The sequence below is a fragment of the Neopsephotus bourkii genome, unplaced genomic scaffold (genome assembly GCF_033783945.1).
Source record: "Neopsephotus bourkii isolate Nb327-2 ecotype Australia unplaced genomic scaffold, CSIRO-AGI_Nbou_v1 NB_1615, whole genome shotgun sequence".
Classification (NCBI taxonomy): Eukaryota; Metazoa; Chordata; class Aves; order Psittaciformes; family Psittacidae; genus Neopsephotus; species Neopsephotus bourkii.
Window position 1 is genome coordinate 5,945,558 of NW_026902090.1, and position 22,419 is coordinate 5,967,976.

General features: G+C 41.2%; 1 protein-coding gene across 2 annotated transcripts; it reads left to right on the forward strand.

Annotated features, from left to right (window-relative positions):
- Positions 1 to 1,636: 1,636 nt before the first annotated feature.
- Positions 1,637 to 22,419, forward strand: TECTB (tectorin beta). 2 transcript variants are annotated; one of them, XM_061372669.1, is made up of 11 exons: positions 1,637 to 1,871; positions 12,905 to 12,993; positions 14,811 to 15,001; positions 15,400 to 15,542; positions 15,626 to 15,698; positions 18,204 to 18,307; positions 18,387 to 18,470; positions 18,646 to 18,808; positions 20,723 to 20,792; positions 21,697 to 21,729; positions 22,215 to 22,419. In XM_061372669.1, the coding sequence occupies exons 2-11, from the start codon at positions 12,918 to 12,920 to the stop codon at positions 22,265 to 22,267; spliced, it is 990 nt and encodes a 329-aa protein (XP_061228653.1). In that variant the 5' UTR covers positions 1,637 to 1,871; positions 12,905 to 12,917; the 3' UTR covers positions 22,268 to 22,419. The 2 variants fall into 2 exon arrangements, with proteins under 2 accessions (XP_061228653.1, XP_061228654.1); XM_061372670.1 differs by lacking the exon at positions 1,637 to 1,871 and adding an exon at positions 11,821 to 12,030.

Sequence of the window (22,419 nt, forward strand, 5' to 3'; positions counted from 1 at the left end):
CCAAAACAGTATTTGAAAAACATCATCACTACAACAACAGCAATCACAGCAGGAGTGAGGGCAGTAATCTCCTGAAGGGTATCCTACCTGTAGCACTTGAATGACCTTTTAATCAACAGATCTCTCAGCTCAAAGACAGCCTGAAGAAAATAATGAAATATTTTAACAAAACATGATGCATTGACACCTAAGGAGTTTCTTAACATTACATCTAAGAGGCATGAGGCTAAAGGCCCATTTAAATTAACAGGCAGTAGTCTGTTAAAAAACAGAAACTCCTGTTCTGGCACCCTTACCCTTACCTTGAGTAGTCACTTATTTACCAACTTTGAGCTGCATTTATGGTCAAGCTACTGATTAAGTATTTCCTGAATTCTGTTGCTGTTTCCATGGGGATTTTTCCCTGAGCAATATTCCCTGGAATATTCCATATTCCATGTACGCCTGTACCCAAATCACACATGCCTACTTTATGCTTTCTCACGTTCTCATACACAAATTTCCAATTCTGTATTAACTATTGCTGTATTCAAGCGCAGTTTCACTTACACACTCAGGCCTTTTCAATTTCTTAAAGAACAGCTTTTAGAAGGAAACATACTGAATAAGCAGATGTTTCCTTCCACTCTTCCAAAGTAAAAATTCCAGTCTATATAATTCCTGGGAGATGAGACTTCTTCTTCAGGTAACTGTGGGGTACAGAAACTTTCCCAAACAAGAAGCACTTCCAGCTTTGTAAGCACAACTGATCAAATTTCAGAGTTTCCATCCTGAAGAACACTGTAATATTTTCACATTCTCTGCAGAAGTTAGATGAAAAGTTGAAATGATGAACTCTAGAGAAATATTGATATATCCTATAAATATATTATCATGACAGAATTGAGCATTACCTCCTTACCAGTTCTCATTTTTAAATAAGTTAAGGGCAACACATCATCTTCAGGGTCTACACTGCTTTTCCACATGATCCTTTCTGCAGCATTCTCAGGGCAATGAATCCAAGTTGCCCTCAGAAATGATGGAGGCTCTCTGTATTAGCAGGACAAAGACCAATTTGAAGAACATGTGGTGGGCTCCAGCCTCGTTGTAAAACAGTCTTACTGCAGGCAAAGCAGCTTCATAAGAAAAGGTATTTTGTGATAGATAGGATTTATTTTTTAAAAAGCTGTCCTATGTGAAATTCAAAGAGCAATAGATTTATTTGGCAAACATAGATGCAGAAGCTTCCAATGCTGAATAACAGTGGAAAGAGGACCATTAGTTTAGCAATCCTGAAAAATTACTACATTTAGACTCCTAAAGAACTCATTTTGAAAACAGAAATTAGCCATCTAAATCACTTGGATCCATTTTTAGAGGTATTTAGATGCCAAGTGCCCCTAGAGTTAAGATACTTGACAATAAACAGGAAGTTTTGATTAGAATAGCTATGCAATTTAAAAAAATATCTTCACATTTAGAGCCTACTGGCCAAGCAGGAAAACCTATTACTGTCACAATAGTCAACTACATAAATAAATCACCGGCATGATTGATTTCAGTGACCTTTACTCCTGATGGCTCTATTCCTAGGCCATCCAGGACACTTTTCCAGTATAAATCTGAAAGATAATAACTATTGTAGATAACACAGCCATTTAGATACAAGTATCAGGGCATATCCCTGCACAAGAACTGTATCAGGATGCCCCCAGCTTTAGCATGGACAGACAAGTATTAAGAGGGCAAGAGAAGCTACCCCTTTTTGTGTGATCTCTGCAAAATGAGAGGCAAAGACAGTCTGTGCATTGGGGAAGGCTGGGGCAGGTTCCCTTGCACACGAAGCTGTGGAAACCACCCTGAAGAAGGCAGCGCAATGAAATATCAAGGTACTGTTTTCCCTGTTTCTCCTTTTTGTTTCTGGGGCCTCTGAGCAGCAAACTTAGGCTGTACCTCACTTCAAGAGGTGAGGTCTCCTCACTTCAAGAGAGCATAGGCTGAGACTAAAGGGTCCACGCTGGCTATGACTGCACAGTAACACACGAAGTACAAGAGCCTTTGTTTCCTTCTCTTTGGTAATGATTAAAATAGCTGATAAAGTGCAAAACAGTGCATGAATAACCTCGGGTCATAGCAACAGCCTAGTGCCAAGGAGCTGTGTTAGTTGACCACCATCGACTGCCCAACACTAACTAGTTTCCTTGCTCGCAGAGCCTTTCCTGGCTGATGGCATACTCCCAGTGAGAGGAGCAGAGGTGGAAAAGCAATCAGGAAAGCACCACTGCGACCTTGCACAAAGTGAGGGAGTGTTGGAAGGAAAGATTTACAACGATAATCTCACAAGCTTATTTAAGTAGCACAGGCAAAGTCATGAAGTGGAGACCCTATGAGCATCAGTGTTTACTCAATTGAGGTTTTTTCAATTTCAATTGAGTTTGCTCAATTGAGCTCATCAGTGAGCCCAATGAAAGTGATATCTGAACAGAAGGCTGGTGAGAGTGGAAACAATAGAGGAGGTGTGAGGGTGAGAAGCCAGCCCACCACACCAGAAGGTGGCATTACATAGTAACTGCAGACGTGTAGTTTTAGTGGCGTATCGGACAGACGGTAAAGATTGCAACTACAGGAGGAAAATAAAGACTAGAAAGTGAAGAAATGAGGAATCAACAATGGTGATAGAAAAGGAAACTGACAGGTTTGAGGTCACTCTGCAACTGGGGATCTCAGCTGAGTCGGCTTCTGACAGGAATTGAAGGAGGAAGGGAACATTGAATCATACAATATTTTGGGTTGGAAGGGACCTTCAAAGGTCATCTAGTCCAACCCCCTTGCAATGAAAAGGGACATCTTCAACTAGATCAGGTTGCCCAGAACGACATGTGGCATTTGTTGTCCTGGAGAGGAACATCTTTCCAAACTACCTATTACTAGCCACAGATTAAAGCTCAGAAGAGAAGTCAAAAATGTCTGGAGGACGGAACTTATTTCACTCACATCTGCGGTTCCTGAGGGATGTAAGCTTTGGTCTATTATATTTTTAATTACCTGATAATAAATTATTAGGTAATGAATTAGGCAATTAACATATCCCAAATGAGTCAAGAAAATTATGCTTGCCTTCATATCATTGCTTGCTTGCAATATTGAAACAGCAACACTAAATAATAGTTATTATTGATAATGCAAATAATCAGAACAGGCCAATCAAAGGCCCAAGAGATGGAGCAGCTCTTAGAGGAGGGTGAGATGTCTTCACCAGAGTTCATATGAGTGCATGAGTCACTTTGCTTTTCTTTGTCATGCGTTGTCTGTTTATAAGTACACCACTGACACCATCTCCTGGCCAGTTGGTGTCTGGAGAAAATCTTTTAAGGATATCTGAAAGACTGGAATTAAAGGTATTGCAAACATAGAAAACATCATCTTTGCTATATCTTATGTACATTCATATTCACTTATTTACCTAAAATAATACCATGCCACCCAACCCCAGAATTAGATGTAGGGTGCGTGCATTTCAACTACATTTTTCTTTACCATAAGGTTTCCAGCAAGGTGTATCTGAATATTCTAATATCAGTTTATATTTTTCAGAACTGGATATTGATTTTGGTATGTCTTGTTTTGAAGCCCACTGAGAAAACCCAAAACTGATGTTAAGGAAAAGCCTGTGAAAACAGACCATTTCCCAGCATTTCAAGTCAGCACTTTATACCTCACATACTTTCTGAAATATCACTAATGTATCTATCTTGACCAGCTATTGCTGTCAAAGATTCAGTACTCCCTGTTCTTTTTACTAATTCTTTTAGATATCAAGACCATTCAGAGATGCAAAGAGTAACTCTTCAACTTTATATGCTTTTAGTACAGCCAAGCAGTCAATAGACCAAGGTCTGTCCAGTTAACACTTATTCAATTTATCCAGCTGTTTTCAAGCATTTAGAACAAGCTTTCCAAATCTTAAATACCTGTAGATGTCCAACACAGCATGTTAAGGAGTTACCTTGGAAATTGCTCAGGGGTTATTGCTCATACATATCAATTGGCCCAGTCACTTTTCATTTCAAAATGACCGAAGAGCTGACACAGTTCAAGGAAGATGCCTTTTTAAGCTTTGACTGTAGAGACTGTAATTCCATAAAAATAATCAGAATCGATAACTTGTATTTTTACGTGAAAGTTAATTCAGGAACATAGGGTCAACTTCTAATCTTAGCTAAACAAACAGCAGCAGAGCCTGCTGCATCATTAAAAACATCATCAGTCTAGAGTCTTCAGCACAATCTGTCTTTGAGTGTTGAGTAGTTGGAGCTATAGTGGGTTTCTGAGGAGTGCAACTCCATGAATCCTTGGAAGGTAATCAGGTACCCCTGAGGGATTTTCACAGAGAGAACTGCAGTGTCATACTTCTGGAATAGCTTACAGGACATATTATATGAATGCCACTCTATATTATAGTTGCAAGCATTTTGCAGATGACCACAATGTTCTGTTCAGCTAACTTGAAATGATCGCTTTCTGCAGAGTGCATACTTGATCCCATTAGTGAGCCACACTAGGAGACAGAAACTGTCATTTAAGAGCTAGCAAATAGTACTTATGTTCACCATACAAGATGGTCAAATTGATTTTGAGCAAATCAATGCAACATCAACTACAGCTCAACAGAAGAAAAAGCAAAGGCATCAACTTTCTCAAACTTGGTTATCAGAGGAAGCCTGTGAAAAATCTCTGAAGAGCTGTATATGGGCAGTAACACAGCCATCTCTTACATTTGGTGTTTCACTGATTCTATTATAATCTATCTTCAAACAGCCTATTAAAATAGGAAGATCTGGGTTTTATTTGTGGTTGGTTGAGTCATAAAGAAACAAGCAGATGAATACCTGAGTGCCTGAGGCCTCTAGACTTGATTGCTCTGCTTCATCCCAGTCCATGGAGCCTGTAACATCTCTCTACTGCTATAAAACATGTTGAATGGAAAGAATCATCTCAATGTATATCATTGTTAGCGTGTTGGAGCAGTTTGAAGAAAACTATATCCTTTAACTGATCTTTAACTGAAATTTCACCTGTTATCTATGGGAAGCCTTAGTGAGGTTTTTGGAGGCTAGATGAATTAAAGGCTATGTCTTCACAAAGTGAGAAGAAAAACTTTGTTTATGGCATAAGAAAAAAAAAATCCACTGAGAAACAAAACTGGGATGGATTGTGAGTCATCAAATCATTAATAAGCCATAAGGCCAGTGTGAGTGGTAAACTGACAAGCTGACAAGCAGGGCAGTTTACTACTTTGGGTGGTAAAATGGAAGGCCTATGTTCTGGAAGACATGGCCTGACAGTCCAGACAATAGACCTACAGCATCCCAGAAAGCTTCTCTTACTCCTGCAGCACCCCAGAAAGCTTCTCTTACTCAGAGGACAAACCCATCCAAAGCTTGCTTGGACAGTTTTTCCTCCAAGCTACTTACTGTGACAGTGATACAGAGGAAATAAGAGCAGCATGGCCAGCTCAAGAACCCTACATTTGCCTTTCTGCGGCTCAGTTCCCCTATCTGCACGATAGAGATAGCAGTACTAAAACTGTGATAAGCATTATTATGATCACTTTACAAGCACAGCACAAGGTAATTAATACAGTTAAGTTTGATATGTGTAGCTCTCAAAACCACGTAATTCTTTATAACAAACAGATCCTTTTCATGGCAAGAGAGACTGTCTCCAAGCAGAATGCTATCAGACTGCTGAAAAACCACAAACTTTTAAAACTGAGGACAACACTAGTATAATGGATACAGTGTGCTAGGAAAAGTAGGTCTAAGAATGAGCTAGCAGGATTATGCAGCTTGGGAAACCAGAGCTGTGATTTTAATCAGGAGCTGATTAAAGCAGAAATGCAGAGCTTTGTGTTTGATTTGAGAGGGCAGCACTACAGGTACTGAGAGATTATTTCATAGGGAAAATGAATGGATCTTAACTCTTCAAAGGATGGGAATTGTGACCACTTCTAGAACCTGATTTTTACCAGTCCTCCATTTATGCAAGCCTATCCAGATCCACCAAGCAGGTTTGTAATTCAGCTGTCTCAGACCACCAGGTAACCAGGGAATTGGAGAGAGGTTCTGCAGCTCAGTTAAGGATAGAAGTGTTAAAGAAGGGAGCATGAGTACCCTAGACTCCTAGTGCAATGCGGATTGTAAATCTGAGGAAAGGTTTCTAGGCCTGGGAATGTGAATAGGTGGAGGCGCTTCCAAGATAGGCAGAAATCAAGTTCTTTATTGTAATTCTACATTCCTCCTGCTTCTGAAATTTCTTTATCACTTTGCCCCTGCATTTTTCTTTATTTTTTGTTTTGTTTTTTCCTACTTAATCATATTTTTAAAACAAGCAACATACATTCGGGGCAGCTCCTCAGTGCTCAACAGAACTGCTACTGAGGGACATCAGAGGTGAAATTTGCCTTTAAGATATTTTTAAAGCCTCACTGCACTGCAGTCCTTTTCCTTGTCAGCTTTTCCGTAGCAAAGCATGTAGGCTGGGTGAGCAGCATTATTTATGGCCAGCGCATCATGGCCAGGAATCAGGCAGCTGCTACACACTCTTTCAAAGTTGTAGTGACATACTGCAACCTAAGCTGAGAAACATCAGTTTACTGCAACCTTCCCAGCACTAGTGGGATAGCATCCAGAAAAGTGAGCATTGCTGAAGCAAGAAGAGCAATGGTTATTGGGTCAGAGCCAGCTGCAAACCTGAGAAGATTAAACTAATGAATGACGCAAAGAGTCCATTCTGCCTTCTTTCTCACCTTCCTCTTAAAATCCTCCACTGCATCCTCCCACCCCACACTGCCAAGAGATCAAGACCTGTTGTTGAGATAATAAGAACTAAAAAGCTTACAAGGTGTTATACAGGGCAGCATGGTTGAGATCCAAAAAAGCACTTAAGCAAACTTGGAAGCCATTTAGGCCCCATTCAGGTGACTCCAGCAGCATAATCCCACTACAAAACACTTAATCCACATATTCTCAACAGAAAATACCTGCAGTTCTGCTATGGCACATACCCCATGGGACAGCAGTGCTGATTATAGCATGTTCTTTTCAAAGGACAGCTGGAGGAGACAGGCCTGGTGGTCAGAGCCCTTGCCCAGGGCTTTGGGAGACCCAGATTTTATTCTCCTTTGCCTGTTGAGTTCAAAGCTGTCTTTCCCCAGAAGTGCTCTAACTTCTATCTAGAATCTAGCCTTGGGTACTCAGTGAATATTTGAGGGTGCTGTGCCAGCTGGAGCAGGCTCAGGCATGTGTGCCACAGAGCATTCAGGGGTGATTAGACTTCCAAGGCAAACAGAAAATGAATGTCAAGCCAACCAGAGCAGTGTGCCTGGCTGGTCTCCATTCAGATGTCCACAGACATCTAGTGCCATTTAAGTTGTCCTTGAGTACCCTATCTGGCCGCCAGATCCCACTCCAAGCCTCCTAGAGTCTTCTAGAGGTCCTGTGTCTCAGATGTGAATATCTTGGCCACCTTACAGCACCTGTTAATGTAATACATACCTTGCCTAGGCAAATGAATCAAGTGCCTGGCAAGTTTAAGCACCTCCAAATGGCAGCAGACTATGGTCTCACCTGACCTGTGTAGAGTCACCAGTTCCAGTCTTGCATGACCTGTTTTACATGTCTCATGCCTTTATTAAATCAAGCCCCAAAACCTTATCCTGCATAACTAGCTAGCTCCAATACAGCCCGTAAAACAAAATACCAAATAAAACACTTACCCACACAAAAGTTTCTAGGAAACTCAGCTGGAAGTCGATGTTTTCTTCCAGTAGTAGTGAACTCCAGACAAAACTTTGATGGAAAAGCTTCCAAATAATGTTACTCTGAGTACGCTGGTAAAGTTAAACAACGACAGGATCAGGCATTCAAATGAACATGAAATATGATTGTTTATTTCAGCCACAATTCTGTGCTCAGCAAGATTTGCTGTTGTAAATGTCTGTGTGAATGTGTTGGACAGCAGAAATATCAGAAGCAGAGTGCTTCTTCAGTTGGGAGTGTGCTTCTTCACCAGGCAGAGCATGTACCAACAGCAGCACTGTCTCACCAAGCGTATGCTGCAGGTGATTGCTGAAAATGATTCAGTGCCATGTAGTTACACAGACAGGCAGGTGATGCATGAGCAAGTTTAGAGCAGATTAGCTCTTCCGGTGGCCTGAACCCTCACCTCTAATTTTTATGTGATTTTCTCTCCCACAAACATGATTTCCTCTGATTTCTCCTGCTCCTGGTTTGTTTTGTACACTGAAGAATATCAGCCACCTGAGGACTTAGGGTGCAGGGTATCTGTGGACCTCAGGTGCTCTTTTATGCATACGCACAGTTCTATCACCTGCTCACAAGGCTGAAACATCACAGAATAGAATCTTAGTAAGTCATTTAGGTTGGAAAAGACCTTGAGGATTGAGTCCAACCATAAAACTAACACTGACAAGTTCACCAGTAAACTGTCCTTAAGTGCCACATCCAGATGCCTGTTAAATACCTCCAGGGCTGGTGACTCAATCATGTGCTGAAGTGAGTGACCAACCACGTGCCATGTGTAACTAACTATTGGAATGGTATTTATTCTATAACAGGCAAAATGATGCTGAAATCCGTATGGTATTTATGACTCGAGGCAACGAATCTACACAGCACAGCTCACTGGAGGCTTCAGATCCAGGACAAGTTTGACTGTACCAGCATAATTCTGCATTTTCAACAAGACCCATTAACTCAGATAAGGCTCAATACAAATGCAGTCACCACACTTCCAGACCTGGCATGGGTGTCTCCATGCCTGTGGGATAAAGACGCTCCTTATGTCAAACAAAACTGAGTATGTGGTTGGAAATGCGATCATCAGTGCATTACAGCCTCTAAGTGAGTGTCACGAGATCTCATTCCTCCTGGAATCAACTAGCTGCTCCATTGATCCTCATTATCCCATAAAGTTCTTCCATATAGCTAAAGGGCTCTTCAGGTTTATTGTTTTGTCCAAACCAATGAAAATTGGATGTCACAATACCCCTTGCAGATTCAAACAGCAGAACCTCGTTTTCGTCATGTAAGAACCAGACAGCAGATACTCACACAGCTTTCCATCACAATGTGAGGAACAAAGCTGAAGAGACAAGCTGCCCTTGGAGGTGAAATTCACAATAAGGCCTTTATTTGGTCTTTGTCAAAATCTTTACAGATACTTAGGTTGCTGAGATTATTCAGTGAGCTTGGAAAGAGTTGGGAAAATACAACAATCCTCAATGGTCTGCTTTGCAATTTAATGGCTTTCCTTTTTCTATGTGTGCAATTACTGAAAGAAACCTAACCCTTCCCCAAGCCTTCACCTTTGATCAGAGCAGGTATCAAATACTGGTTGGCTTAGGTACATTTTGTGCTTGTTTCTCATGCAAATGGAAACTACTATACACCAGCTGGTACTTCTGCCAAATTTGTTTCATGGATTTCATTTTGTTTTCTACCTTTCACCCCTTTTAGAAGGGATATCATGTACATGGAGATTGCTTTCCTGTGAGAAGCTAGTGAGAGATTTATTTTCTTTCACAAATTATGGGACTAGCTCCATCTTGTAATTCCACTGAAACCTGCAGCATTACACCAATGATAACTTAATTACAGTATTTGCTAACTAAATATCATCAGAACAAAGCTAATTTGTCTTTCAAGTGCTGTGTTAATGCTACGGCGAGCTTGAGCACTTGTGTAATATTTAGCAAGGCACCTACACTATGCCAAATCAAGACTAGCCATATATCTTATGCTCCAGATTAGCCCTGTGTGGGCAGACCTGCAAGACCAAGTCCAACCCCAGGGCCCTTGAGCTTGAAAAATCAGTTTGTACAGGGTCATAAGGCCTTTCTCATGGACTTATGTCACAAGCTTTCTCCTGCAAGCCTCTCCTTGTTTCTGACCTATATATATGCTTGATAACAGGGTGGGTCATAATGTCTCACAAGACCCTGGGTTCTGGTTCCAGACCAAATACACACACACAGAAAGACAAAACTAAGTCAATATACATACAGCTTACATTCAGTGTATACACACAGTATATATTCAGAGTTGGTTTTAGGAAATCAAATCTGGGCCTCCATGCCTGCAGGATTTAGGGTTGAGGCTAAAAACAGAGATACCTAGAGTTAAATCTTCCTTATTTTAGGATTTCTATTGAGGTTAATCCCTAATGCAGACACACCAAATCAATTATGAGCTTTGGTTCTTGTTTAGTGGATTATTCTTTAATTTAATTAAAATAACAAACCCTGGCCAAAGGATTTTGTCTGTGTGTACACCTTTAACTAATCTCATTTAAATCAGAATGTGATGGCTTGCAGGACTTGGCTCACAAGAATAGTGAGAGTAACCTATTATGTGCTGTGTATTGCAAATGATGAAGCTTCAGGTCTAGGATCAGGCTTATTATTTGAAACTAAACACAGAAATTTATAGGCTTTTCAACCTTTCCTTAGGGCTTTTGATCAGTTTGCAAGAAGCAGAAGTCACCCTAATTACTTACAAACATTTTCATTGTAGATTCGTCTGCAAACCATCATCTCTGGGAGATAGCTAGCATCCGTTACTACTAGCGCATGGTGTAGTCATAGTCATGCTTTGCTAATGCCATCTGGCTTGAGATACTCCTTGTAGTGAATGCTCTCTTAAAAGTACATCCATAAATCTCACCCACAGGAGAGCTGTAAACTCACTGTCTAGCATTTCAGGTTAAGGTCAAGGCTACTGTGTTCTTCCACCCCATGCCCTCCTCCTTCAAAAACTCCAAACAACTGCTTTACCACTGCATAACCCCTACATGCTTGAGAGAAGGCAGACCCACACCAAACCCCTGCCACAGATGAGGCAGAATGAGTCTCTCCACAGAAGGAGACACTAAAACCATCTCTGAGGAGCCCCACAGGACTGGGTCCCACAGGCAAGATCTGTGAGATCCTCTGTGTTTTGTGACTCCAAACAGGTATCAAAGCATAAGTAGCTCAACACCACCTGAATCTGGGTGGATACACACATGCCCAAAGCTGAGCCTGTGCCAGTTTATGTGTCAAGACTGTTTACAACTCATGTTTTTTAAGCAGGCATGTAAAATAGCAGCAGCGTAATGAAGTCCTTTTTCTGGGCCTTTCACTAAAAGCTAACACAAGCAGGATGTAGTAGGTCACCAGAATATCTTACCAGCTGTCCAAGACAATCGTACACCAACCACATGACTGATGGTCATGTGAAGAGCAAGTTTGTTTCAGTTTTATATGCAATGGTGAATTTTGCACATTCTATATTGCAATATTAAATGTATGTTACATAGTCTTGTATGCAGTTAGTATTGGGTACCACAGTTATACAGTATAATACTCAGGTTTATAGAATGTCCTACATAAACTCAGATTACATGCCTGTTTACTTTTAGAAAAAATAAGTGAAAACCCCAAAACAACCCCAAATGTGATCTGTTGAAATTACTTTTGTGCATTTGCATGGCACGAGAGGCTGACATCGTTAATAAGCCAGTCAAGACAAGCATCTAATTCCTATGAATACCTTTTACCTGAATTCTAGAAGGCAGCTGTGGCTTCACCTCTGCAGAAATTCTACATTTTCCTAATTAACTTGTAAACCAAAGGTGTTGTGTAAGTTAGAAACCTTCAGCAGGTTTCTGTTCAACTACTTTCAAGACCTAAAAAAAGCCACCATAGAAAGACTCCTAAAAATCCAGTAGCAGCAGGACAGTCCCATCTAGGGGAAAAGAACTGCTTTTCTATAACTCTTTTTTTTTTTTCCTGCCACACTGGACAATACTGGCGGGTTGAGATTTAACCCAGAGATGGGCTCCTTTTACAAGATTGCTTATATAAAGAGAAGATAACACCAGCTGGGTTCATTTGAAAGGGGACATCTTGGGAAGAGCTGAGAGCGCAGCTATTGGAATAAGACCGGGATGAAAATCTGAAATACTTAGCCCCTTCTTGCCTCGTACGTATAATATTTAACTTCTTATATAATGCACAGGATTATCATTAGAAGGAATTGTCACTGAAATGTATTGTATGAGCTTTTTCTTAAATACATTTCTTTAAATAGAGGCTGAGTGAAAATGTTGAAACTGATTTTCTTTTGTTGTAAATACTTAATCAGGAAGACTTTTTTTCTTTACCTAAATAACATTTGTTACTTCTGATGGTCTGCTTAGTGATGTGTATGTAAGGGCAGACATTGAAGAGTGTCTACAAAGGGAAGATATGAGAGCTCACATCCCAGTCCCACAGACTGTACATGCTTCTTTCTGCCTGTGGGAACAGCTTGTGCGTTTAAGGCCTGAAGTGGAAATGTAAATTACTGGTGTGTATGTTTTCCTAAACCCTCAGCATTTAGCAGTCAAGAAGAAAATGTATAATTTACCAAAACTGAGCTACATGATCTTAAGGTTATATACATCAGGATAGCCATCACCAAAGAGAACAGTGTCAGCATTTAATTTATAAGCACAATATGTGTGCTATTGCATCATATTTCTTCTAGTAATTTCTATTCTCCCTTTGTCAGCTCCCATTGTTTCAGTTTCATTTGGTTATATTAACACTTCGGGTTTCATCTCTTTACAAGAACAAATAAAAGCTAGAATAATCAAAAGCCACTGCTAAACTGAAATAGTAAAATTGGCACAGCATTAATAACGGTCTTGGAAGCATTTATCCTGTAGATGCAGTTATGCTGGGAGACAGACTATCACTAGTGTTATTTTTTTCTCTCTGCAAGAGCATGGTTAAGAGTAACTGCAGCTTCAGGTCTGCAGTCAATGCTTTATTTCCAGTTTTGGAAACAACTTCAGCTTTTATTCCCTGTGTCCTCAGATCATTGCAAGAAATGTTGACTCTTACTATTTATCTGCTGGTCATCTTGGCTCAAGCTCTTGCGGGGCCTTGCATTCCAAATAAAGCAGGTAAAATAACTTAAGTCTCCTATGGTCTTCTCTTGTAATTAAACTGCCAAAGGGTTGGGGTTTGTTTTTCTTTTTCTATATAAAAGTGGAAATGTTTTTCTTCAGAAAGTTAAGCTGTTGATTCTTGAGAGTTAATCCTTACATTTCTTTTATTGATCTGCTTTTAGCTAGCATGGTAAAGCACGCACCATTGAAGTCCCAGCCCACAGAGAATTGCTTAACAGAATGCTTAACTCTGTGCAATAATTATAGTGCAATGAAGTTAATCAGAAGAAAAATTCAGGCATAAACTGGCAAAGAAACCAGCAACAATTAGAAATTATCTTCAATAGCACAGGCTAGATGCAGCAGATCTTTTATGCATAAGCTGGGCTTTAGTCCCACTGACTGCAATCAGACGGCTAGTGGTGAATGAATGTGCTGGGCTGAACTGCTGAACCACACTGCTGTATTAAATGAGAAAAAAACACATTGAAGTTAAGGCTTTAATTGCACACTGATTTCTGCGTAGAAACACAAATGATCTCATGCAAGACCTGTAATACAGAATTTACTACAATTAAGAAATGTGCTTTAGAAATGTGCTGGAATATGGCTCAATATAGAGTTTTTGCTTTGTATGTGCATGACTGATGTCAGACTACTGTCAGTAATTTCATGGTATATCTGAAATATTTGGCCCTCTGGCCATTTATTTAGGTACCTTCATTTGCACAAGCAGTTTCTCTGAACTGCAGGAATTTTCATAGCTGTAAAGTCACCAGTGTTGCAGATGCGCCCATCAACTCAAGCAGAACCAGCCTGCGTGTGCTGAAGTTTGTTGACCTAAAGGAGCAAGTTGATAAGGTCCCTAGTTGTCCTTCCCTGAGCATTCCCTAACAGACATGGAAAGGCTGCAAAATGAGGCTTTTATGATAAAAATGACTTTGAAGGGCTTTAAAAGAAATAATTGGTTAATTCCAGGCAGGGTGTCTTTTTTATAACTATAGTAATTGGAAGTCTTTCTCAGTTTTCAGGTCACTAATGGTTAGCCAGTATTTGCCCTTTTAATTCCCATCAGGTATTCAAATTCACACTGCATGGTTCTGTTTGAAAAACATCCTATTCTGCTATAATTATGATGTTCAATATTCATGATTCTATTAGTAGTCACCATGGTTGGAAATACGTTGCACTGCTATCAGCCATCACTGTTAACAGGGCTAGGGTTTCAGTTCATTTAATATTTCTAGTAACAGGGCTAGGCTTTTCAATGCATTTATTATTGCCATTAACAGGGCTAGGCTTTTTGGTTCCTTTTTAGATCTCAGCTTTTAACTTGAGAATTGTAAAAATCCATTTTGCGCTGGTGCTGCAATGCCAGTGCAAGGAGAGAAAGGGCAGAATATCTGTCATGGCCTAGATATAACACCACTACAGAAAGGTGCAGATCTACCTAGCAAACAACTTCACCAATATTCTTTTTACGGAGGTGGTAGCATTGCAGAAGCCAGCTCTGCAGCATAAACTAACCTGTGCAACCATTTTTCAAGTCAGATTCCTTAGCAGAGTCTCTGCTCCTCAATCAGCTATTCCAGAAAGGTACAAAATTTACAGCAATTCTGCACTGGTTAGAAGGCAAAGGCTAACCTCGTCCAAAAAGGACAGAATTTAACAATCCAAAGGTCAATTTTGTGTGACAAAAGTTACATTAGGGGACCTTTCAGCACACACCCCTGCTCATGGATGCTTAATCCCAATGGAAAGCAGGTATGCAGACTCATCTATTAGAAAGAAAACCACTGCTGAATATCACTCTAGGCATATTTTCCTTTCAGATGTAATTCTGGTATACTGCTATCCTAAAACCATCATTACCAAAATTCCGGAGTGTCCTTACGGATGGGAGGTTAATCAGCTCGCACTTGGAGGCATTTGCTACAATGGAATCCACGATTCGGGGTATTACCAATTCACAATCCCAGACTTGTCACCTAAAAACAAATCATACTGTGGGACACAGTCAGAGGTAAGACTATCAAGATGCACATTTCTAAGCTGGACTCAGAAATCAGCTGAACTCACTTGAGAGTCCTGTTTGCTTCAGCTTCGAGTAGGCTTTAAGTATTGATGGAAGGAGGAGGCAAACTGCAGTATCAGGGAGAAGGAAGAATCAACACTTTTGCTTTAAATCCAAAGGCAAAATACTTACAGGCTTAGTAATAGTGTGTTAGCAACCCACTTAGACCTGTATTACACAGAACATACATATATTAAGGCATATGCATAGGCAGCACAGCATATAAAGAGCAACAAAACCTTGTTTCCCTGGGGCTGTCACCAGATAGAGTCTTCATGTTTCAAAGTATGAAGCTGATGCCTTAAAGACTTAGTCCTGTCTACATTTCTCTGTCGCACCATCCACAGTTCAAGAATCCTGTTTATCACTTCTACAACTCCATCATCTCCAATGACTCCACAGTAATTGTGAAGAGCCAACCTGTGAATTACTCATTCACCTGCACATACAACGCCAACTACCTGGTGAACCAGGCTGCCTTTGACCAAAGGTATGTTCTCTTCTGTGACTGCACCTCACCCTGTCTTCAGGGTGACATCACACCTCACTCATACAGAAACTTTATGTCCCCAGGGTGGCCACCATCCATGTGAAGAATGGGAGCTCCGGCTCATTTGAAAGTCAGCTGTCCCTCAACTTCTACTCTGTAAGTGCTCTTTGCCACCTAGCTTTTCGCCTTCATCTTCCGCAGGCTTCAGTCTATGTGCTGGAAAAAGAGGCTGCTGCTACTGACTTTTATGTGTCATGGAGCACATTACTAGGCTGGAACAGATAATTACAGGGGTCCTTGTTTCTGCTGATTTACAGGGATATAGTAAAACTGAACAGAGCAGACGCATGCCAGCTGTTCTTTTAATCCCTCCACGTCAGACAGATTTTTCTGCTGAGAGATACATTTCTAACATGCCAACAAGTTTTATAAGGAAGAGCAAAGCTTGAGTGTAGTCCCACTCGAAGATCAGCATGCATTTGCAGGCACCGCTGCGATCACATAGTCTCTATCAGCACAGCAAAACCCCATGCATTTCTCTTGAAGTTCTTTTCCTTGTCCCCTCTCACCTGACAGATATTTTGTGTTCCCCAGAGATCTTAAAGTCATGCTGGAATTTTGTTTCCAATAAAATTTTGTTCCTGCATAGCAGGCCAATGTTTGGAAACATCCTTCTCCTCCCCATGATTCTGCTGTGCTGCTGGAGCAACCAGCTCCTGATCCTAGAGTCTGTTTCCCAACCAAAGCACAGCCAAAAGCATCAGAACAGCCTCTCTATTTTAGCACAGCTAGAAGCAGCACAACTAGTAACGTACTGTGTTAAATTTATAGCTCAGGAAGAGGGGCTATTTACCACAGATAGACAGATGGAAATTTCTCCCCTTTAACCTACATTTTGGGCACCAATTGATCACATTTTGTCAGGGTTGGGTGCCTCATAAAAGCCCATGTGGTCTTTAATTCTGATATATGGCACACTGGTAGTACATACCGGCAGGGAACCAGGAGGTACCACACTGCTCCTGTCAACACCTGATGGAATGGCTGCAAAAACAAATGACAAACAGTGAGCAATGGATCTCTGGTACTTTAATATTTTGCCAGATGACTGTTTTGTTCTAATGGCCATGGGGCTCCCAGCAGTCAAGGAAGGAGTGACTGAACTGTACCAGTCCGTTTTCCCACTGAGCACAAGTACAGAACAAACTCAGAAAGCTGATATACTATTCCTTTGTTATTTTGTTCACATTTTCACTGGGGAGAAAATGTTCATTTCAATGAAATATTCTTTTTTTTCTTTCTGGCAAAATTGAAATAGAAGATTCATTTTGTCTTGCTATTCAGCTCTGCTGCTGCCTCACATGGCCCTCTGCCTCCAGTGAGCTATACTTCAGGTTCCTCAGGTGCCCATTTCCACATCCAGAAGCAGCACCCAAGCTACAGCATAACCCAGTGGGAACACTTCCACCTCACCTCCCCTTTAATCTGCGACACACCATTAACAGCAAAGGGCTGTGATGCAGCATGAGGGGCTGGAGCCTGAACAGAAATCAGACCTTCAAGACTGAAACCTGTTGTGAAGAGCAAGATAGTACCTTAAAACAGTGTAGTGAAATAGCTTGATAAAAGAAACACTATACAGGTTCAACTCATTTTAGAGCAAGGACTGTAAGAGTTTTGTGACAGTATTTCTGCAAGTTCTCTCCTTTGAGAGAAATCTTTGGTTAAATGAGAATTTCTTAGGGTACTTTACAGCCATGAAACACTGATCTAAACACAGCCTTGAGCCTTGACTTCAGTGCATCCATCAGATGCTGCAGTGGGAATAATGTAGTGCCTCAAAGCACCTCACTGTGTAGGCAGGAAAGGTATATAAGAAAATCAGTGCCAAGTAACTGAGCAAGAACAGCAGGGAGCAATAGTCCAACAGCTCCAGAATTACATATTCCTGAACCCTGCTGTGTAGATTTAACTAAGTAAACCAACGCTATGACTAAACATATTACTCTTTAGGTAGTTTTGGTACTAGCTTCGTTACGATCTATTGCAGTAAAAAGCATCAGGATTTAAGGTAGGTACTTCAGTGTATCTATAGCCAAAATTTTTCACTCAAGTAATGCACACTGGACTTCTTTGAGCAGTTTAGCTCTTAATGGGTGAATGACTATAGCAGGCAAAGCTCATTCTGGACACTTGTGTCCCCTCAGCTCCCACCATGCTAGCCACCACAAGTATATATCACAGAGTGGCGAACTTTTGCATATGGTCAGCTATTTTCTGTTTGCCTTCATTCCTTTTCTCTGATACATGGCCATCTCCCAAGCCTATTCCTATTTCATACACCGCAACTTCCCCCACCACCCCTGGTGTAACAAAAGCAGCAGCAACCTCGCTTCCTACCCGTGGTTTGATATAACACATACCACAACCCAAATAGCATCAAATTCTGTCACTTATTATAAGCCAGACATTAACAGAAGAATTTTAAACACCATCTCAGGCTTGCATTAGTCCTACGACTAGGTGTAGAGTTTGGAGCTTGCAGGTAGGAAGAACCCAGACTTCTGGAGACCGTCTCTCCAGAGCTGTCTGAAGTTTCCTTATGCCTTTGCTTTGCATGTTACTGATAATGTATAATGCCTTTCTCTTTGTCTTTCAAAGAATGCCAAGTTTTCAAGTATAAAAGAAGCCCCTTTCATCGTTGAAACATCAGAAATTGGTTCTGACATATTTTCTGGAGTGGAAGCTAAGGGCTTAAGTGACAGGTGAGCAAGGGAAGCAGGCGTAATTTATAAACTGACAACCAGGACATTCTTTGCTAATCTGGGGTTTGTATCTCCCCAGGTTCAAAGTGGTTCTCAACAACTGCTGGGCAACTCCCTCCTCAGAGTATTTCTACCAGATCCATTGGCCTCTGATCACCAAGGGGTAGGTGCAAGTGGGACTTAGGGAAGCCTAGCCCAGCCCTAAGGATGACATAAAGCTGGGGGATGAGCAGCAAAAGAGAAGCTTGCTCACATCAGGAGAAATACATTAATCAGGAACCTCAGATGTCTCTCTGAAACCACGGAGGCTCTGACACTGCTTCTCCATATACAACCAGGTGTGCCACAGACAGCTCCATAGTGGTGCATGAGAATGGGAAAACGAGCCGAGCAACATTCCAGTTCAATGCTTTCCGCTTCCGTAACATCCCCAAGCTGTCCAAAGTCTGGCTGCACTGTGAGACACACATCTGTGACAGTGAGAAGTTCTCCTGCCCGGTGGTAAGAAACACACAGTGCTAAATTTAGACAGAGGATGTCGAGACCTTCCTGAGGGTACATCAGGTGCAAGGCCAGCAGCAAGGCTTCAGTAGATGGAGCCACCACAATGCGTGAAACTGAGTGGCCAGCTGTGCACCCTGACCCCTGTCATGCCATATGGGTCAACACCGGGCAACTTGTTTAAACACATTGAGAAATGCGATAGCCACTGAAAACCTCAGTTCTTGTCAACATCCCAGGCTACAGTCCTGTCTGACAAACAGCTGCAGTTAAACACAAGCCTGAAAAAGGGGAGAAAGTAGAACCTTTTCCATTTTACCAAGTATCTTGGTGCTGAGGGTAGCCTGGGGGCAGCAGCTGAACCTAGCTCAAAGCCCTCTGCTAGTCAAGCAAAACCTTGTAATCCTCAGGGAAAGTCCTCTTTGCTGTCCTGCAGTAAGTTACTGCTTTGCAGCTGTGCTATTCTGCATGAAATATGTAAGTTGTCACTGGAGCGGGAACTGAGGTTGAAAAGCAGGTTCTTATGTGCTTAGGTGGGGATGCTATACAGGCATGTTATTTAGTGTGGGCAGGTGAGCACTGGTGCAAGGGTTACTGAAGTGTATTTCTTTAAAGACACCTCTCTTCCTCCTTCACTGTCAGAGCTTCACTGTTCTTTCTTTCAAGCAATGAATGTGTCATTGCTATAAAGTGAAGCTGAATTTTACTTAACCTGAAATGAAAACCTATGATGCTCCTTGGCTGACATACTGTCATTTCAGCAACAAGTATTTCTTGCTGGAGAAGAGAAAGCATCACTCCCCATGAAACCAACTTTTCTTTCAAAACGTTTTCTCAGTCCAGAAGCTACATTAAGATAGCAGTTTATTACCCACCCTCAGTGCCAAGCAGGGGGCACAGATCTGTGCAAAACTTGCAGGATTGACAAATACGCATTGTTGGAAATTCTAAGTTTCAAAGGCAAAACCCCCAAACCTCTGGGCTTAGATTTTTGTTTGTCTTTAAAGATTTCTCTCATTTTTCACCCAGCCACAGACCAGAATTAAAAGAAAACACAAAACCAGTCCTCCATATCATCTGCTTTTCTGACAGTACTGACAAACATCCACCTCATCCTTTCAGACACAGAGTGGAATTCCCTCCTCATCCTCCAGCACAGGATAATTGCTCAATCAGGCTAACATCCCTTGAGTCCATTTCCAGCCCAAAAATGCAGCTGGTGGCCTGCTGCAGTTAAGGCTGAACCAAGCTGGGGGCTGTGCTTACAAGCAACTCATAACAAGAATTGCCACACGCTGAGTTTGTGAAAAGAAAATGCCCGCAGCTGGAGATCTGCAAAGGTCAGGGGACAGACAAGGACCTTTAATCTGTAGAGCACTGCCTCCAGTACAGACCTTGTCGGCTGTGACAAGCATCATTAGTGCAGGACATGAGATGATTTGTATGGAAAGCTTTAGTGGTTCTTATTTCTACTCAATGGGCAACAATTAGTAATAAACAACAACAGAAGCCTTCACAGAGGTCACTGGTTAAACAGATGGAGTTCAGCTCCCCACTTCCTTCTTAACAAGAGTTTTGTTGAAGGCAGGATAGAAAGGGTAGTCCAGGAGGACCTGTGACTAGCAAGTGGGCATCCATCTGGGCTTCTTCTTACCATTTCACAATTGACAGTCGCTGTAATGGTTGTGGTACACCAAAATCCTCAGAAAATGCACTGTAAAGACTCTCCTCACATCTCTCCATCAGAAAAACACAATAATTACAAGGGAGGAAAAAAGAAATCTCTAGAATCAATATGCAGCAATATTGATACAGATTTCATTTCCTTGGTTGGGAACATGAGAATTGGGTTTGGAGTTTTTAATTATTTGCAGTATTTTTTGATATATGTGGCTTTCTCTCTGATCTCTTGAGACATGTGACAAACGAAAGCAGCGCATGGAACAGACCGGAGGTGTTTTAATGGCAGAGATCACTGTACGCAGTAAGTAACTGGGTTTCTGGGGTGTTTCTCCCTTTGGGAAGCAATGTAGTTGGGAGCCACCTGTGGCTGCAGCATAGGGGCAAGCAGAGAGAGCAGAAACCCTATGCCAGAGTGTTTGCCCCTATGGCAGCAAGAGTCTTGAACAGAAATTGGTCCCCTCCGGGTTCCAGCAGAGCTCAAAGTGAGTAAAGGCACCCATTTGGCATTAATGATCAATGGCCAAACCACTTAAACACTAAGTTAGCAATGTAAACTCTGCTCACCTGGATTTGACCTCAGCAACAGCCCAGACAAGCTTCGGTAGGTTGTACATGAGTGGGAGAGAGGTCAGGCTTAGGAGCAGCAGGAAAGGGATTTTTTACATGGTGAGCTGGTACTACAGCATGCACATAGCTCTGGTAGGTTAACCCTTCATGTCTATCCCTCCTGATACACAAATTGAACTGCCACTAGGTTTCCCCATTATAAAACAATGCCTGTTTCCTTTAACTGTTGCCTCCTGGCGGCACCAGGAATTTCTCCCTGAGCTGGTTCAATTCTGCAGAACCAGCACATCCTTCGAAACAGGTCCTTGGAACAAGGAATGCCTACATCACATTCTCACTAGAGCCCTTTATAACTACATCCACACCAACCTGAAAGCCAATCTAAAAATCACAAATACACATAGAGCAGCGTTATTACAGTTCATTATGTTGCACCAATAAAACCTCTTCGATTTTAGAAGATAAAAGAACTGAGGATCCTTTTATAACTTCAGACAGTAAATAAAAGAGGATGAAATATCCAGCATTTCAAAATCTGGCCAATGTTATCTGTTCTGCTTTTACAAAGCACACTGATGAACTTTGCCCTTTTTCAAACATGCTATCCCAACATTATCTTTTTCCATTATTTTATACAGGCAAAGCTTTATCCAGATTTTACACATTCTCAGGTAAGTAGCAAAGTATGACAATGAAATTATCAGTCCCAAATATGGATTTTGAGTGAATCTGCCAACACAAACTTCATAGCTCAACGAAAGAGCTGAACAATCTAGTAAATTTGACCAAAAGGGAAATATTTCAATAGCAGATTTAATTTAGCAACATTACAGACTTTTTTTTCGTCCTTTTGGTACATCTCTCATTCTGGACAATAAAATATCAATAGCTTCCAATACTGAACATTGCTTTCTCTTATTTTCACACCCTCTTCCCCAAAAGGAACAAGCATGTTTCACTGGGCTCACAGAGATGTCTGAAAGCATTTCTATTCAGAGAGGGTTTGAAAAAGGCTTTTCAAAGCCTATTTGTTAAAATTCAATACGGTGATAGAGCCACATTAGGGATATGCAGTGACATTGATGGGAGTGGGAAGAGAATAGTGAAGGACAGCTGATAAGGAACTACTCACATTTAGTCTGTGTTTCTCTTGCAGATATCATCTTCCACCTACTCTTTGTGATTGGATTTTGTGCTGTTTTATTATAAAAGGCAGCCCAGCTCTGTAACCCTGCTCCTGTTTAGACCTGGACTTTTTTCCTAAAGATGTTTATTTTACAGAGGAAAAATGAAAGTCACAAAAATTCCTTGTGCACCATTTTACCAGATAAATAAAACATTCCATGAGCTTTGTGTCTTAT

Coding starts and splice junctions, on each gene's coding strand:
- TECTB (XM_061372669.1), top strand. CDS start 12,918: ATGTTGACTCTTACTATTTATCTGCTGGTCATCTTGGCTCAAGCTCTT. Junction 12,994..14,810: donor TTGCATTCCAAATAAAGCAG/GTAAAATAACTT, acceptor TTTTCCTTTCAG/ATGTAATTCTGGTATACTGC. Junction 18,809..20,722: donor AGAAGTTCTCCTGCCCGGTG/GTAAGAAACACA, acceptor TGATCTCTTGAG/ACATGTGACAAACGAAAGCA.